Here is an 18,719-nt window from a genome sequence, read left to right as displayed (position 1 = left end):
AAGGGGGAGTGTCAGAGATACTCTGGGGTTGGGGGGGAATGGGGAGACAGTGCAGCGCTGGGCAGTGACTTATGAATTGGGAGCAGCAGTTGGCCGTTCAAGTTCTTAAGCTTGCACTGCAGTTCAATGAGGTTGTAGCTGATCTGATCAGTCCACATTCCTTCCTGTCCCCACTGACCTTTCGCTTTTTGCTTACCAAGAATCAGCCTCATTCTGCCTTCACTCAAATTCAAAGACTTTGCTTCCACCACCTTTTCAGAGAGAGCGAGAGTTCCAAACCGTACACTCTTCCCCATTCCTTGTCCCAGCACGGTGGCTCAGTGGTTAGCACTGCTGCCTCACAGCACCAGGGACCTGAGTTTGATTCCAGCCTCGGGCGGCTGTCTGCGTGGGTTTCCTCCGGGTGCTCCAGTTTCCTCCCGCAATCCAAAGATGTGCAGGTCAGGTGAAGTGGTCATGTTAAATTGCCCGTAGTGTTAAGTGCATTAGTCAGGGGTAAATGTGGGAATGGGTCTGGGTGGGTTACTCTTTGGAGAGTCGGTGTGGACTTGTTGGGCCGAAGGGCCTGTTTCCATACTAGAGGGAATCTAATCTAATCTAGAAAACAGGCCCAGCTTCCTGGACGGATGTGCTAACATTTATTGTCTTTCCTAAACTGACTGTGAATTAGGGCTATTTCAGTGGATAGTTCTGAGTCAGCCATATCGCTGTGGGTCTGAAGTTACATGTAGGCCGGACTAGGTAAAGATAGCAGATTTTCTCGCTTATAGGACATCAGTGGAGCAGAACTCTTTTCACATGGATTGATGATAGTTCCATGGTCACCGCTACAGAGACTAGCTTTACAGGAATATAAGAACTAGGAACAGTAGGAAGTCATTCAGACCCTCAAGCCATTCAACCCCTGGATTGTGGCTAACCATCAACTCCTCTATCCTGCTCCTCACAGCCCTCACATCCCTGGTATTTCCAAAATCTACCCACTCCAACTTTAAGTTCTTTCACTGACCTCCATATCAGTCTGGGACAGACATTTCCAGGCATTCACCATCCTCCAGGAGAAGAAATTTCTCCCAATCTCAGTTTTAAATGGGTGACTCCTTATTCTCTAACCACGCCCTTTAGTTTCAAGATTCCCTCACAAGTGGAAACATCTTCTCTACAGCTACTCCGTCAAACCCCCTCGGAATCATGGATGTTTTGAGAAGATCACCACTCCTCCTTTTAAACTCTAATGAGTAAAGGCCAAAGCTACCTGACAAAGGAGCAGCGCTCCGAAAGCTAGTGCTTCCAAATAAACCTGTTGGACTATAACCTGGCGTTGTGTGATTTTTAACTCTGTAGACCCCAGTCCAACACCGGCACGTCAAGACCAACACTCGAGATCGTGACTTCCCTGTTTTTAAACTCCAACGCCTAGCAAATAAAGTCAAATTCCTCCTTAGTTTCTTGCTGCATCTACATTCTCACATTTTGTGTTGTATGCATAGGTTTACCCAGATCCCTCTGCACTGTGCTTTTTTGGGGAAATCTCTTCCCGTAAATAATAGTCTGCCTTTTGACACTTGTGACCAAAGTGCACGACACCATGCTTTCCGACTTTAAATTTCATCTGCCACTTACTCAATCTATCTATATCCCCTCATAGTTTCCTTATGCCCTCAGAACAAAATGCCTTCCCACTCATTTTTGTATCATCAGTAAATGTCGACATATTACACTCAGCCCTGTTCTCCAAGTCATTAATACAGATAGTAAATAATTGAGGTCCGAAGACTGATCCTTGTGGCACTCCACTAATTACAACCTGAAAAAGACCCATTAATCCTGACTCCCTGTCTGCTGTCTGCTGTAATGCAATGCCCTCAATACAGTGAGCTCCAATATTGTGCAATAATGTTTTATGTGACACCATATTGAATGCCTTCTGGACATTTAAGAGTAGTCCCATTAGTTTGTCAAATGCTTTGTCCGCTGTGAGAGAGGTTGTTATATGACCACCTTGTTTACCTGATATCCCTCTTGTCTCTAGATTCCTCCAATTTGAAGATTGATGCAAAATATTCCTTTACCTTATCTGCATTTTTCCTGTTGCCACTATTAATTACCCAGTTACATCCTAGTCCCACACTTACTTTAGCTACTCTCTTTATTTATGTATACCATAGAAGCTCTTGTTGTTTGTTTGTATATTTCTTATCAGTTTACTTTCATCATCAGTTTTCTGCCATTTTTTTTGGCTTTTAGTCATCTGTCGCTGGTTCCTAACAAAAAAATCCCAAACGTCTGGCCTTTGTCTCACCTCTTTGCATGCCTTAGATTTTCACTGGAGACTCTTCTTGATGACCTTTGTAAACCACAGGTGATCCACCCTTCTCATTGAGTCCTCCTTTTTACTGCAAGACATTTTTGCTGAGCGTTGTGACACATCTACTTAAAATCCTGTCACTGCTCATCCACTGACTTTCAGGAGAATGTCTACTTCCCGAGCCCAGTTTAAACAACTCTTTCATCATCCCTCTGTAATTGTACTTATTTAATTTGTCGATACTGGTTTGAGACCTGCTTAGCTCTCCTTTGAACGGGGAGGCTATCACCTAGTAGTATTATTGCTGGATTGTTAATCCAGAGACCCAGGTTCTCTGGGGACCTGGGTTCGAATCCCATCACAGCAGATGGTGGAATTTGAATTCAATACAAAATCTGGAATGAAGAGTTCTAACGATGACCATGAATCCATTGCTGATAGTTGTAAAACCCCATCTGGTTCACCAATGCCCTTTAGGGAAGGAAGCTGCCATCCTTACCTGGTCTGGACCACAGGTGACTCCAGACCCACAGCAATGTAGTTGACTCTGAACTGGCCTCTGGGCAATTAAGGATGGGCAGTAAATTCTGGCTTAGCTAGTGATGCCCTCATCCTGTCAATGAATAAAAACTTTGGGGAGGCACGGTGGCTCAGTGGTTAGCACTGCTGCCTCACAGCGCCAGGGACCCGGGTTCAATTCCCACCTCAGGCAACTGTCTGTGTGGAGTTTGTACATTCTCCCCGTGTCTGCGTGGGTTTCCTCCGGGTGCTCCGGTTTCCTCCCACAGTCCAAAGATGTACAGGTTAGGGTGAATTGGCCATGCTAAATTGCCCATAGTGCTGGGTGCATTAGTCAGGGGGAAATATAGGGTAGAGAAATGGGTCTGGGTGGGTTACTCCTCGGACAGTTGGTGTGGACTTGTTGGGCCGAACGGCCTGTTTCCATACTGTAGGGAATCTAATCTTAGAAAAAATTAATTTGAAATTCTACCATGTTGTGATCACTATCTCCTAGAAGACCCTTAACCATGAGATCTCTTGTTAATCCTACCTCATCACACATTACAAGATGTAAAACAGCCTTTTCCTGGGTAGGTTACTACAATGTACTGCCCTAAGACGCAATCCCTGATGTAGTTGACAAATCGTCTTCCATGTTGTCTTTGCCCATGTGATTGGTCCAGTCATTATGCAAATTGAAGTCGCCCATAAAGTGCCCTTCTTGCATGCCTCGATTATACTTCGTCCTACAGTGAGGCAACTCTTTGTGGTGGATGGCTGGTGGGGGAGGAGGGGGTCTACAGCCAACTCAGAACCATGGTATCCTACCCTTGCCATTCCTTATTTCCACCCAAATCGATTCCACTTCGTGATATGATGCTCCACACTTTATTATCAGAGCTACCCCCCCCCTCTGTTTTGCTTGTCCTCCTGAGTATATGGTTCCCCTCCAGGAACACTCATCAAGGTGGAACAGAGTCAGTCAGATGAGACAATCCTCCTTCACTGCTCATTAACAGAGCAATAGGGACAGTAAAACTGGAACAATGCGAAAGCATTGAGGAAGAGCGCAGAAACGGTTCCAGGAACGAGATACTTCGGTGATGAGGGTAGATGGAAGAAGCTGGGACTGTTGTCCTTGGGAGGAGATTTGATAGAGAATTTCAAAATCATAAGCAAGCTGGATAAAGTAATAGGGAGAAACTGTTCCAGTCTGCAGAATAAGGTTTAGACAGTAGATTTGGATCGGCTCAGGCTTGGAGGGCCGAAGGGCCTGTTCCTGGGCTCTACATTTTCTTTGTTCTTCATAATAAGCGAAAATGAAGTGAGCAAAATCTTTTTCACACAGTGAGTAGTTAGGGTACAGAATGCACTTGTCTGGAAACATGGTGGAGGCAAGTTCAATAGAAGCATTCAAAAGGTCACTGGTACAAAGGTAATGGGGAAAATGCAGGAGATTGGCAGTGGATGACAAATCTCGTTCGACAAACTAGTGTGGGAATGACGGGCTCATAAAGTCATAGAGTCATAGAGATGTACAGAACAGAAACAGACCCTTCGGTCCAAGTCATCCATGCCAACCAGATATCCCAATCCAATCTAGTCCCACCTGCCAGCACCCGGCCCATATCCCTCCAAACCCTTCCTATTCATATATCCATCCAGATGTCTCTTAAATGTTGCAATTGTACCAGCCTCCACCACTTCCTCTGGCAGCTCATTCCAAACACGTACCACCCTCTGTGTGAAAAAGTTGCCCCTTAGGTCTCTTTTATATCTTTCCCCTCTCACCCTAACACTATGCCCTCTAGTTCTGGACTCCCCGACCCCAGGGAAAAGACTTTGTCTATTTATCCTATCCATGCCCCTCATAATTTTGTAAATCTCTATAAGGTCACCCCTCAGCCTCCAATGCTCCAGGGAAAACAGCCCCAGCCTGTTCAGCCTCTCCCTGTAGCTCAGATCCTCCAACTCTGGCAACATCCTTGTAAATCTTTTCTGAACCCTTTCAAGTTTCACAGCATCTTTCCGATAGGTAGGAGACTAGAGTTGCACACAATATTCCAACAGTGGCCTAACCAATGTCCTGTACAGTCGCAACATGACCTCCCAACTCCTGTACTCAATACTCTGACCAATAAAGGAAAACATACCAAACGCCTTCTTCACTATCCTATCTACCTGTGACTCCACTTTCAAGGAGCTATGAACCTGCACTCCAAGGTCTCTTTGTTCAGCAACACTCCCTAGGACCTTACCATTAAGTGTATAAATCCTGCTAAGATTTGCTTTCCCAAAATGCAGCACCTCGCATTTATCTGAATTAAACTCCATCTGCCACTTCTCAGCCCATTGGCCCATCTGGTCCAGATCCTGTTGTAATCTGAGGTAACCCTCTTCACTATCCACTACACCTCCAATTTTGGTGTCATCTGCAAACTTATTAACTGTACCTCTTATGCTCGCATCCAAATCCTTTATGTAAATGATAAAACGCAGAGGACCCAGCACCGATCCTTGTGGCACTCCACTGGTCACAGGCCTCCAGTCTGAAAAACAACCCTCCACCACCACCCTCTGTCTTCTACCTTTGAGCCAGTTCTGTATCCAAATGGCTAGTTCTCCCTGTATTCCGTGAGATCTAACCTTGTTAATCAGTCTCCCATGGGGAACCTTGTTGAACGCCTTACTGAAGTCCATATAGATCACATCTACTGCTCTGCCCTCATCAATCTTCTTTGTTACTTCTTCAAAAAACTCAATCAAGTTTGTGAGACATGATTTCCCAACGCGCAAAGCCATGTTAACTATCCTGAATCAGTCCTTGCCTTTCCAAATACATGTACGTCCTGTCCCTCAGGATTCCCTCCAACAACTTGCCCACCACTGAGGTCAGGCTCACTGGTCTATAGTTCCCTGGCTTGTCCTTACCACTCTTCTTAAACAGTGGCACCACGTTAGCCAACCTCCAGTCTTCCGGCATCTCACCTGTGACTATCAATGATGCAAATGTCTCAGCAAGAGGCCCAGCAATCACTTCTCGAGCTTCCCACAGAGTTCTCGGGTACACCTGATCCGGTCCTGGGGATTTACCCACCTTTAACCGTTTTCAAGACATCTAGCACTTCCTCTTCCTGTGCTGTAACACTCCCAAGATTGTGGGGCTTGAAAGGATTGGTTGTACTGGCATCCCCATCTGTCGTTTCCAACCTAGGGACAGCCACGTTAGTCAGGCCCAGGAACATCCCTGTGGGCTGCTCCTCTATCTGTCCACTCTCCTCGGCACAGATCAGGGCAAAGCACAGGACTGAAGCACGGCCGGAAATCACAGAAAACGGTCCATCGAAAGGGTGCAAGAGGGTTAGAGTCTCCCAGCCCCGGAATCCCGGGCATGGAATTCCACTGTGGTACTTGGGGAGATGGAAGGATGGAGAGTGAGTAACTCTGGTGGTCTTGTCATTTCATCAATAAGAGAAGAGAGAAATGATTAACTGAGGATGAGTTAGTCTGGGCCATTTGTCGCCGTTAATCAGGTGACACAGGGTGGTTTGTGGCTAAGAATAGGATCGAACCTGGGTTCCTGGCACCGCGAGGCAGCGGTGCTAACCACTGAGCCACCACGTTGCATTTGAAGTTGTGATTTTTTTTTTCCCCAAAAGGAACACCAAACGCACAGTGGAGGTGTGGATGGATGACTACAAACAGTACTACTATGAAGCCAGGCCGTCTGCTGTGGGAAGGCCCTATGGAAAGTGAGCACTCCCACCTATTCATTTTCCACTCGTGTCTCCTGTTCCAGTCGAGCACCAGGTTACATCCCAAAGGGTTTCTCCAAAGTGGAGCGACCTTTATTCCCGAGCAATTCCACGTCCTCCCGGGTTCAGCAGTAAGGGGATTGGGATTAACTATCGTCATGGCACCGTCGGGTTCGGGCACGCAAGACGGAATACTCTTCCCCCAGGGTGCAACAGGGGCTGTAAAATTGCACGCCTCCGCTCCGAGGCAACACCTCCAGCAGCGCGGCACTCCCTCAGCACCGCGCTATCAGCCTGGATTGTCAGTTCAGGTGGCTGACGTGGGTCTTAACCCTTGAGTCAGAGGGTAGACTGCACCCCCCCCCGCTCCAATGAGGCCTGGCTGGCAGGGGGTGGCCCATCACCAGCTGCCTGGGCCTCTCTCTCTCTCTCTGTACCAAGATACAAGGGGCCTTGTGGATTTCTGTGCAACCTCTTCCATTTGGTGCATGTAAAACCAGGCCCCTCTATGAGCCCGAGCGCGGTCTGCTTTCCCAACGGTTACATTCCCTTTGGATGGGCGGTGAGCCTGAAGAGGTTGAACTTAGCGCCGTCTGTTTCAGTGTTGCAGATCGCGTTCAGCTGCGGAAGAAGCTACAGTGCAAATCCTTTCAGTGGTACCTCCAAAACGTCTACCCTGAGCTCAGGTAGGAATGCCTCCTGGTTCCAATGGCAGTCATTCCCCCCTGTCTCCGCCCGGATTCCGTTTCTGAGAATGATGAAGTTCGCGAGGGCGGAGCTTGTTAAAAATACAGGTTAAAAATCGCGGATACGCAAGGTTGCCCACAGGCGTGGAATTTTGTCGGTATTTATCTTTTTTGCAGATAGGGAAATTTGTGAGTTATGATACAGGGGGTTTACAGTTTCTATCTCCCTTGCCCATTGATGAGGTTTATAATTCTCAACCATCCTTCCCATATAACAGCGATAATGTGGACTCAAGATAAATGATGTAATTGCTCCAGGGCAAACACAGGCCATTTGGTCCTAAACAACCCTCCGAATGGCCCACCCAGACCCTAGCCCCATGTTTACCAGGGCTAATCTACCTAACCTGCACATTCCTGGATGCTCCGGGTCAATTTACTCTGGTCATTCCACTTAACCTGCACATCTTTGGACTGTCGGAGGAAACCGGAGCACCTGGAGGAAACCCATGCAGACACGGGGAGAATGTGCAAACTCCACACACCAGAGTGGCCCGAGGCTGGAATCGAACCCCGATCCCTGGCACTGTGAGGTAGCAGTGCTAACCACTGAGCCACCAAGGAGCACCACATATCCCTTGATGTCATTAGTCCCCAGAACCCCACCCACTTCTGTCTTGTACTGTTCAATGGCTGAGTCAGCACAGCCCTCCAGGATAGAGAACTCTGCAGATTCACCATCCTCTGAGTGAAGAAATCTCTCCACATCCCGCTCCTAAATGGCTATCCCTTATCCTGAAATGACATCTCGGGAAGCGTCCACCGTCACCCTCTGTCAGAGCTTTGTAAGTTTCAATGAGGTCGGCTTTCATTTGTCAAAACTCTACAGCGTACAGTCCTGGTCTCCTCAATCTCTCCTCATAGACAGTGCCACCATCTCGGGTGGATTAATATGGTGAATCACTAATGCATTCCTTCTGAGGCAAGGATATCCTTCCTTCGATAACAGGCCCAAAATCATACACAGTCCTCCAGGTGTGGTCTCACTCAGGCTCTCTACAACTGTACTCCTGTTCTCCAATCCCCTTGTGATGAAACCAATGTGGCATCCACCCTTCCTAGTGCTTGCTGTACTCCATGCTAACTTCCAGCGACTCACGGACAAGGACACCAAAAGCTTTTGAACGCCTGCATTGCCCAACCTCACTCCATTTAATAAGTATTCTGCCTTTCTGTATTCTGCCTGCTGTCACTCTCCCCTCCCCTTCTGGAATTCAGCTCTTTTGTCCATGTTTGAACCAATGAGGTCAGGAACTGAGTGGCCTCTGACACAACCCAAACTGAGCAAGTTATTGGTGATCAGGTGTTGGTGTGTGCATAAATGTTTCGCCCCGTTCACTAGTCCTCAAATGCTGAAGCAGTCCACGTCCGTATGCAGCCAAATCTGGACCAATGAGTGGCAAGTAACGTTCATGCCAGGCAACAATCGTCTCCAATAAGAGACAATCTAACCATGGCCCCTTGAAGTTCAATGGTATCACTAAATCCCCCACTATCAGCATCCAATTGGCCCGAAACTGACCTGGGCTAGGCACATAAATACACCAGCTACAACAGCAGGAAGACTCCACCAACCCACCGTCTACAAGGCACAGGTCAGGAGTGTGATGGAGTACAGAGGAACCTCAATTATCCGAATAACATGAGCGGGGAGTATTTTGTTTGGCTAATTGACATTTGGATAATCGAGGTTCCTCTGTACTCCCCACTTGCGTTGGGTGCGGCTCCAACAACACTCAAAAAGCTTGACACCATCCAGGAGAAAGCAGCCCGCTTGATTGGTACCACATCCACAAACCTTCAGTCCCTCCACCTCCGTCGCTCTTGTTGTACTATCTACAAGATGCACTGCAGAAATTCACCAAGACTCCTTAGATAGCTCACCTTCTCCTAGGCCCTGGGCCCCCAAATATTGGCCTTGCCATTGACCCATGAATGAAATGAAATTAAAATACTCCAAGTGCTGACTTCTGTTCAGTTTACCATGAGCGAGTGGCTTACGTTATCTGGTTTTCACATCTTTATTTTTAACTGCAGAATTCCAGAAAAGCAGGCATCCGAAACAGTTGTGCTGAGGCAGAGAGGGAAGTGCATGCAATCTCAGGCTTTTTACAAGACAGACGATACCATCATTGGCCTGGGGCAGTGCACAGAGACACTAAGCAGCATTCCCTACAGCCAGGTGAGAAGCAAGAAACCAGTGGCCTTGTTTCCTCAAGAGCAGCTTGTGTTTATGCGATGTCTTTAAGGTCTTATGAGGAGAGGGACTTGACGCTGTTTTCGTTGGAGAGAAGAAGGTTGAGAGGTGACTTAATTGAGACATATAAGATAATCAGAGGGTTAGATAGGGTTGGACAGTGAGAGCCTTTTTCCTCAGATAGTGATGGCTAGCATGAGGGGGCATAGTTTTAAATTGAGGGGAGATAGATATCGGACAGATGTCAAAGGTAGTTTCTTTACTCAGAGAGTAGTAGGGGCGGGGAACACCCTGCCTGCAACAGGAGTAGACTCGCCAACTTTGAGGGCATTTAAATGGTCATTGGATAAACATAAGGCTGAAAATGGAATAGTATAGGTTAGATAGGCTTCAGATTGGTTCCATGGGTCAGCACAACATCGAGGGCCGAAGGGCCTGTACTGCGCTGGAATGTTCTATGCTCTGTGTTCTGTAACACCGGTGCTTCACTGGATTTGTTCATCAACCTGGTTTGACACTGAGCACAATGAGAGGTGCTTTTATGACAGGTAACCGAAAGGTATTAAGGAATATACTAGAAAATGAGACCGTTTCAGCGGGGAATTCCAGAGCTAGGGGGTCTCGGCAGCTGAAAGCGCAGCCCCGAATGGTAGAGCGGTGAAAAATCTGGGCTTCCGGAATTGGAGAAGCTTGGATATGTTCGGAAGGTTGCCGGGCCAGAGGGAGATTGCTCAGGTTGGGAGAGGTGAGGTAGTGAGGGAGCTGCAGACTTGTAAAACAGAGAGAGGTCACTGGAGCGGGAACTAATGTGCGTCACAAGGTGGTGGGTGAATGGCACTTGGCTTCCTGAGGGGTAACGTGTCAATGAGGAGTTGTAAGGGAGTCAAGAATAAGATCTTGGAGGCAGGAAAGGCAACCATTGTAGGTCACACACACCTTCCTTATCTATCTTAGCAAGTGTAAAGGTATTGGAAGCAGATTAGAGGAGGTTTACTGGACTACTACCTGGAATAAAGGTAAGCTGGACAGGCTGAGCTTGTTTCTACTGGAGTTTAGAAGATTGGGCAGTGACTTTATGAATCCTGAAAGGTCTTAAGGTGGCTGGCTAAAGGATGGTTCCTCTTGCGGATCAGGCCAGAGGTAGTTTGAATGTGAGGAGTCCCTCTGGTAGGACAGAGGCAAGACCATTTCTCTCTTTGGTGGTTGTGAGACTGAAGGCTGAGGTAGATAGATTCTCGTTTGACAGGGGAATGAAAGGTTACCAGAGGGTTGCGAAATTTGACCCACAGTCGATCAGTTCCAATGGCGGGGTCGGGGAGAGGAGTGCTTCGAGGGGCCGAATGGTCGACTTGTGTTCCTGTTTTGTTTGCTGCTGCTGTCAGAATGGAACCAGGTGAGAGCGGTGTCACACAGTTGGAGGAGGGTGGTCTGGTCCACATTGTGATCGGCGATGTTGAGAAAGACAAGGAGGGCAAGTTTACCTCAAAATTTGTGATCCACAGGGCAACCTAATCACACTGACCTTGAATGATTTTGTTAATATTTTCCAGTTTGCTTCCATCCTCTCTCTCTGATGGAATTGAACGGATGTGATTGGATTTTTGGGTGTTTTGATGATTTGCAGGAATGGGTGTTCTCCGGGGGACGGATCAAGCAGCAGGACAAGTGCGTGGCAATTTCGAACTTCTCCATAGCTTCCCAAGTTGTACTCGAACCATGTAACCAGGAGGACGGCAGACAGGTGAGAACGGGGACTTGTGTACCTGCAGGAACTCTGCTGGTGGGACTCCGGGGTTGGGGCAGGGAGCTCAGTCCTGTTCACGGCTAGTCTCGAACCTTTCTCCCCAACGTCCCTGCTCTCCTGCAGCACCACACTGTTTATGACCCATCAATTACTCTGGGAACGGAGTCAGTGTTAAGGTGGGGAAACGCACAGGATCTGTTTGTGCGGTCTTGTGATTAACAATCGTCCTGTGTGTGATAAGTGCCTGACAATCAGGGACGGATGAACTCTGTGGGTTCATTTATTGAACACAGTAAGACACATTACAAAGTAATGAGGCAGACATGGCAGCTGACTTGTCTGTGTGTGCAGCTCACAGACACCAAGCAGGTGAGCAGTCAGGCAGGGTCACAACAACAACAGCACAGGAAGTCCTTTAAAGGTGAGCTCTCTTAAAGGCAAGGTACACGGTCAACGATGAGCAAACCATCTGTGTTTCGGTCAGTCGATTGAAAGACAAGCGTTGGCCAAACCACAAGGGAGAACTGGCCTCTGCTTTGTGGAGCGGAACTGAGAGGGAAGACGGTATCTCTGACGTTGCAGCATTCCCTCAGGACTGCACCTTTGTGCTCTTGCCTCCAGAGTTATGACAGGAACCCACGATTTCTGTCTCAGCTACGTTTGTCACTCAACAGTCCAGAGCTGCCCCTTCTGATATTCACTGAGCAAGCCAAAATTGGGTGAGGGTTAATTCAACAACAGGTATAATACATTCTCCAAAATAAATCTTGGAAAGTGTGAGGAGTCATCTAAAAAATAGAGGATCAAGAGTCATTATTAACTGGTTTGCGTACATCTTTGTGATAATGCAAGGAAGTAGAGCAGCTTATTCCCTGCAATATTAGGGATTCTTTAGGCTTAAAACATGCTGAAACATTCAAATTATTAACAGAAACCATGTGGGCAGGAACTCCAAATGTTTGCCTGAGGTTTATGTTGACAATAAAACATCCCATCACAACGGTCAGCAGCAATGGTCAGACAGCAGGGGACACATTTAAAGGCTTCAGCTTACAATGGAAAATGGTTACTTAGCGGGGAAACTGAACTGTAAACATCAGCAGGGATCACTGCTTATTCTCGCTCCAGAAGCACCCTGCAGTGTTTCCTTCAGGCTTCCCGGCCCATCTGCCAAGTGGTCTCCTGCACACATGGAACTGAAGTAACACCACCAAGGCTGGTATCCCGTCATCAAGTCACCCTTTATACACATGGGAAGGGTCCTTGAGACGAATCGAGCTTCCTCAGAGCCAGCCCCTCAGTGTGAGCAGACACTGCTGTTCTTATCTGGTCCCTGATTAACAGCCCCAGTCACGGAACATCATACCCCTATGAAGTCCCCTTGGCTGACCTTATTACAATCATTACAGGAACACAGGGAGGTTCGACTCCCCCACCTCTTCCAATTCCACCAAAACCCATTCACTCTCAGGGCGGGAACACCACCCATGAGCAACGTTATCCCGCAAAAACCGTGCAGCAACCACAAAGCCCACCAAAACAGAGGCATCATACAGGCCGGCCCCTTTAAATTACACAACAGGAGGCCACGCAACGGAATTAAAGGGTTACATGCTGGAACAGATTGGCTATGTACCTCCTCCTCTGCCCTTTAAGGATGTGTTGCTGACAAGGCTGGCATTTGTCAGCCAACCCTTGAGATGTTTCGTGATAGTGAGGGCCACCTGGCCACTTCAGAACACATTAAATTAGATTAGAATCCCTACAGTGTGGAAACAGGCCCTTCAGCCCAACCAGTCCACACCGACCCTCCGAAGAGTAACCCACCCAGACCCATTTCCCTCTGACTAAGGCACCTAGCGTGGACAATTTAGCGTGGCCAATCCACCCTGACCTGCACATCTTTGGATTGTGGAAGGAAACCCGCACGGACATAGGGAGAATGTGCAAACTCCACACAGACAGTCGCCCGAGGCTAGAATCGAACCTGGGACCCTGGCGCTGTGAGGTAGTAGTGCTAACCACTGAGCCACCGTGCCGCCCTAATTTAAAGATAATTCCAGTGATGTCATGGAAATGTAGTCAATTACAGACCCTGGCGCATCTCCTGCCTTAAAGAATGTGAGTCAGCTTGTTTTTTTCTAAATGAAACAATAACAATCTAGCAACGTCACCGTCAACATTTTGACCCTAGACTTTTTCTTTAATCCTGGATTATTTAAACTAAATTAAATTTGAACGCATTGTGTGGATTAATAGCCAAATCTATGATTAGGCAATTGCACTTTAACCATGCTGCCTTTTTCTGGGATGGAAGGGGAAATACAAACACTGAACGCTGTAGTCTGTGTTCTTACAGACCAGCGACTGCCCTGTTGACATTCAGAATAGGAATATTGGAGGAGGCCATTCAGCCTTGAGTGTGTTCCACAATGCACTGAGAACACAGATGGTCTGTAATTCAAATGCCTATTATTAGATTAGATTCCCTACAGTGTGGGAACCAGTCCACACCAACCCTCCGAAGAGTAAGCCCCCCCCCAGACCCATTCCCCTACATTTACGGGCAATTTAGCATGGCCAATTTACCTCACCTGCACATCTTTGGACTGTGGGAGGAAACTGGAGCACCCGGAGGAAACCCACACAGACACGGGGAGAATGTGCAAACTCCACACAGACAGTTGCCTGAGGCTGGAATTGAACCCAGGTCCCTGGCGCTGTGAGGCAGCAGTGCTAACCACTGAGCCACCATGCCACCCTATCGTATCCTATCGTAAACCTGGCTAACAAAATGCTACTGATCTCAAATCTTAAAAGCTTAAAAATGATAACACTTACTGTTTATGGGCGGGAAAAGCAGTGGTAATGTTGCTAAACTAGCCACTGGCCCAGGGTAATAGATCCAAATCCCACTAATTGAATTTAAATCCACCTGGTATTTAATCTGGAATTAAAAAGCTAGTTGTGAAAACCCATCTGGTTCACTAATGTCTTTTAGAGACGGAAATCATCATCCAGGCTGCTTTCATGTGACTTCACATCAATGGCAGTGTGCTTGCCACTTAACCGTCCTCTGAAATGATTATAGAATGACAGAGAGACTCAGAAGGAGACCACTCAGCCCATCATTATCCGTACTGGCTTGTTAAGTGAGCGTCATTACCTCATGCCAACCTCCTGCTTTCTGCCCATACCCTTGCACACTATTTCGATCCAAATGTTCCTCCTCTTGACTGCCTTAAGTTCAAGAACAATTAGAGACAGGCAAGCAATGCTGGCCTTGCCCGAGATGCCCACGCCCCGTGAAAGGATAAAGGAAGGTTACCACCTTTTGTACCAGCCTTATCATGAAGGAATGCCTCCTGACCTCAGCTTCTCAATGGCTTGGCTTGGACTTCCAACTGACTTCCATTCCCGATGAAGGGCTTTTGCCCGAAACGTCGATTTTCCTGCCCCTCAGATGTAGCCTGTCCTGCTGTGCTTTTCCAGCACCACTCTAATCTTGACTCTAATCTCCAGCATCTGCAGTGCCCACTTTCGCCTCCTTCATGACCCTTTGTCCTAGACTCTCTCTCACCAGTGCAGAAGTGTTTCCCTTCTTCCACCTTACTAGTTTGTTTCAAAAACCGAAATATCGTGACAACTTCAATCGTTGTAACTGCCTCTGTCCAAGAGTACAAACTGAGTATGTGTACACAACCTAACCTTTAAAGTCTTACTAATGTTATTGTTAAGTCTGAAGGCCTGTGTATCTCTCCTAAGAAATCATAGAGCATGGAAACAGACTGTTTGGTCCAACCCGTGACCCAGCTTTGATCCCAGCCTCGGGCGACTGTCTGTGTGGAGTTTGCACATTCTCCCCGTGTCTGCGTGGGTTTCCTCCGGGTGCTCCGGTTTCTTCCCACAGTCCAAAGATGCGCAGGTCAGGTGAACAGGCCATGCTGAATTGTCCCAAAGTGTTCAGGGATGTGTAGGGATGTTCCCGTGCTGTACTGCTCTTTGTTTTTTGATTTTCCCTTTTGGGGAGAAGCAAGGAGGCATTTTAGTATCAGCTCATGATCAACTTGTCGAGAGATCATGTTCAATAAAGGACGGTGGTTGCAGTTGGAGAGAGGGTGATGAACACTACTGTGTGGAGTCAATGGTTCAGATGATGTGCCAGAGGTTAGAATAGGCTTTCAATGATGGCCTGGAGACAAGGTACAAAACTCATCTCCGAGGATGACACCAGGATTGCAAACAGCCCGTTCTGTTCACGCAAAGTTCATCTAAACTACGCTCGTAGACATTCCCTGCGCCTGAGCTCGGTTACTCCCTCACCAGTTCAATGAGTTTCATTTTACTACACATGGTCACCCTGTACAAAGTCAAGAGTGCGGCGCTGGAAAAGCACAGCCGGTCAGGCAGCATCCGAGGAGCACAGGAGTCGACGTTTCGGGCCGAAGCCCTTCATCAGGAAATCCTGATTCTCTGGTGAAGAGCTGATGCCCGAAACGTCGATTCTCCTGCTCCTCGGACGCTGCCTGACCGGCTGTGCTTTCCCAGCAGCACACTCTCCGACTCTGATCTCCAGCATCTGCAGGCCTCACTTTCTCCCACTCTTTATAAATCCATGTTGACTCCATCTCTGGCCAGCTCAAATTTCTTGAAAGACTCGATCACTTTTACTTGCACCACCTTTGGTAGACTCACAAGTTAGTAGTTTTCTGGGATTTTCTCTCTCACTTAAAGGAAGAGGTTACATGCAAAATCTTCTCCCGAAAGGGACAACAACTGAATAAGAAAACCTTGAACACTGATGGCTAGGGCACTTCCAATTTGATCACTTCTTTTGTTGAAAAGCCAACAGCTTCTGGTAATCAGTATTTTGTGTGAGTAGATTTGTAGCAGTATTGTAACAGGAGTATTGTAGTAGTGGATGCATTATAGAGTCATCGAGACGTACAGCACGGAAACAGACCCTTCAGTTCAACTCATCCATACCGACCAGATATCCTAAACTAATCTAGTCCCGTTTGCCAGCACCCGGCCCATATCCCTCCAAACCCTTCCTATTCATATACTCATCCAGATCCCTTTTAAATGTTGCAATTGTACCAGCCTCCACCACATCCTCTGGCAGCACATTCTATACACGCAGCACCCTCTGCGTGAAAAAGTTGCCTCTTAGGTCTGTTTTATATCTTTCCCCTCTCACCCTCTAGCTCTGAACTCCCCGACCCCAGGAAAAAGACCTTATCTATTTACCCTATCCATACCCCTCATGATTTTTTAAACCTCTATAAGGTCACCCCTCAGCTTCCGACGCTCCAGGGAAAACAGCCCCAGCCTGTTCAGCCTCTCCCTGTAGCTCAGATCCTCCAACTCTGGCAACATGCTTGTAAATCTTTTCTGAACCCTTTCAAGTTTCACAACATCCTCCCGATAGGAAGGAGACCAGAATTACACGCAATATTCCAACAGTGGCCTACCCAATGTCCTGTACAGCCGCAACATGACCTCCCAACTCCTGCACTCAATACTCTGAACAATAAAGGAAAGCATACCAAATGCCTTCCTCACTATCCTATCTACCTGCGACTCCACTTTCAAGGAGCTATGAACCTGCACACCAAGGTCTCTTTGTTCAGCAACACTCCCTAGGACCTTACTATTCAGTGCATAAGTCCTGCTAAGATTTGCTTTCCCAAAATGCAGTACCTTATATTTATCTAAATTAAACTCCATCTGCCACTCCTCAGCCTCTTGGTTTTTCCAGACTTGCTTCAGCTGTGGGGAGTGTCAGTCCTTGAATTTGTTCTTAGAATCCTTGGAATGTCTAGTCTATTAACCACTTCCCTACTGTGAAGGCCAACACAAAGAATTGAACAGATTCGATTCCCTACAGTGTGGAAACAGGCCCTTCGGCCCAACAGGTCCACACCGACCCTCTGAAGAGTAACCCACCCAGACCCATTTCCCTCTGACTAACGCACCTAACGCTATGGGGAAATTTAGCCTGGCCAATTCACCACCATCTTTGGAAGAAGCCAGCGGAAACCCACGCAGACACAGGAAGAATGTGTAAACTCCACACAGACAGTCGCCCAAGGTTGGAATCGAACCTGGGACCGCGAGGCTGCAGTGCTACCCACTGTGCCACCCCACTGATTCTCATTTTCAATATTACACTCCATTTGTTTTTAAAGGGCTCACATTATCCTTGATTAAAAATTGTACCAAAAGAGAAACAGTAAAGAAAACAAGGATTGATCTTGTTGTCCCTAAATTCATTTTCATGTTCCTACTTTGCAGTTGTTGACTGCCCTCTTTTGCTCTGTGTTTCTCTCCCAGCCACGTGGGACTATAATATTCAAAGCCCTTTCATACACTCTTCCCTTCATTGTTATGTTATCGCTTACCCCTTTTTGTTGACCGGGCATGGTTTGTTTGATATGTAGAGCTCTGTCCCCCTTAGCGCCATATACTAATGCCCCTGAATTAAGGGGTTTTGTTTTTTTCCCCACTGCTGTTGTTTCCTTAGTCATATTTTTGATCAGAATGCAATTCTCAATCTCAGTCTTATCCCATTATTTTGTTTTATTCATTTGCCGGGTGAGGGTGAGACTGGCTGGGCAAGCTTTTATTGCCCATCCCTAATCGCCCAGATTAAACACATAGCTTTGGGTCTGGAGTCACATATAAGATGGCTGTATCCTTCCCTAAAGGACATTAGTGAAGCAGATGAGTTTGTCCTGACCATTGGTGATTAGACTCTTAATTCCAGAGTTTTTAAAAAAAATTCTGCCATGGCAGGATTTGAACCCTGGTACCCAGAATATCACCTGGGTCGCTGGATTAACTGTCCATCGATAGCACCCCAGTAGGCCATCACCTCCCCATTAAAACTTAGCTTTCCTGAAACCTATGTTACGAGAGGTCCCAAGGTCAAATCCCAGACGAGCCCCCAAACTGTTACGACATGGGGGTAAACCCTTCTGCTTAATTTAAAACCAACAAAACAGAAAAGATTGATTCCATGAAATAATCTGTGAAAATCCAAGAAGCCAAGAACTATTTAAAGTAAAACTTAACAACTTTATTTCTTAAGGTATAACAGAGAATAATTAACTAGCAACTATTTACAACTCCTTCCTCTAATCTATCTTTTACTTTCTCTTCTACAACGCTAGTCTAATAAAACACCCAATTAAGATTTACCAAAAATTCAAATTTTAAAATCCAGCCAGCTGTCAAATCTTCTCTTTATTTACTTTGGTAGATTTGCTCTCTAGGTTAGTGTTGATGTTTTTCTCTGGGCAAACTCCTTCTCTAGATAGGTACCTCTCAGAGAGTTCTGATTAGCCGTCTACAGGTGTTGGTCTGGTGGAAGTTCTCCTCCCAACTGTTCAATTTGTCCTGGTTTTATACCCCCAAAGCATCAGATTGTGCCATTGATTTTTAATACTGTCAGTATACTCAATTC

General features: G+C 46.9%; 1 protein-coding gene across 1 annotated transcript in view; it reads left to right on the top strand.

Annotated features, from left to right (window-relative positions):
• The window catches only part of LOC140476010 (polypeptide N-acetylgalactosaminyltransferase 16-like), a 113,987-nt gene that overhangs the window by 82,301 nt on the left and 12,967 nt on the right, over positions 1 to 18,719 (top strand). The window contains exons 10-13 of the mRNA XM_072567914.1: positions 6,469 to 6,561; positions 7,167 to 7,250; positions 9,348 to 9,492; positions 11,132 to 11,248. Of these exons, the coding sequence (XP_072424015.1) occupies positions 6,469 to 6,561; positions 7,167 to 7,250; positions 9,348 to 9,492; positions 11,132 to 11,248 (439 nt within the window). The remainder of the gene's footprint in view (positions 1 to 6,468; positions 6,562 to 7,166; positions 7,251 to 9,347; positions 9,493 to 11,131; positions 11,249 to 18,719) is intronic.

This window comes from Chiloscyllium punctatum, chromosome 4 (assembly GCF_047496795.1).
Source record: "Chiloscyllium punctatum isolate Juve2018m chromosome 4, sChiPun1.3, whole genome shotgun sequence".
In the NCBI taxonomy this organism is placed as follows: domain Eukaryota; kingdom Metazoa; phylum Chordata; class Chondrichthyes; order Orectolobiformes; family Hemiscylliidae; genus Chiloscyllium; species Chiloscyllium punctatum.
The sequence above is the reverse complement of the archived record's forward strand: the minus strand, read 5'-3'. Positions and strand labels throughout refer to the sequence as shown.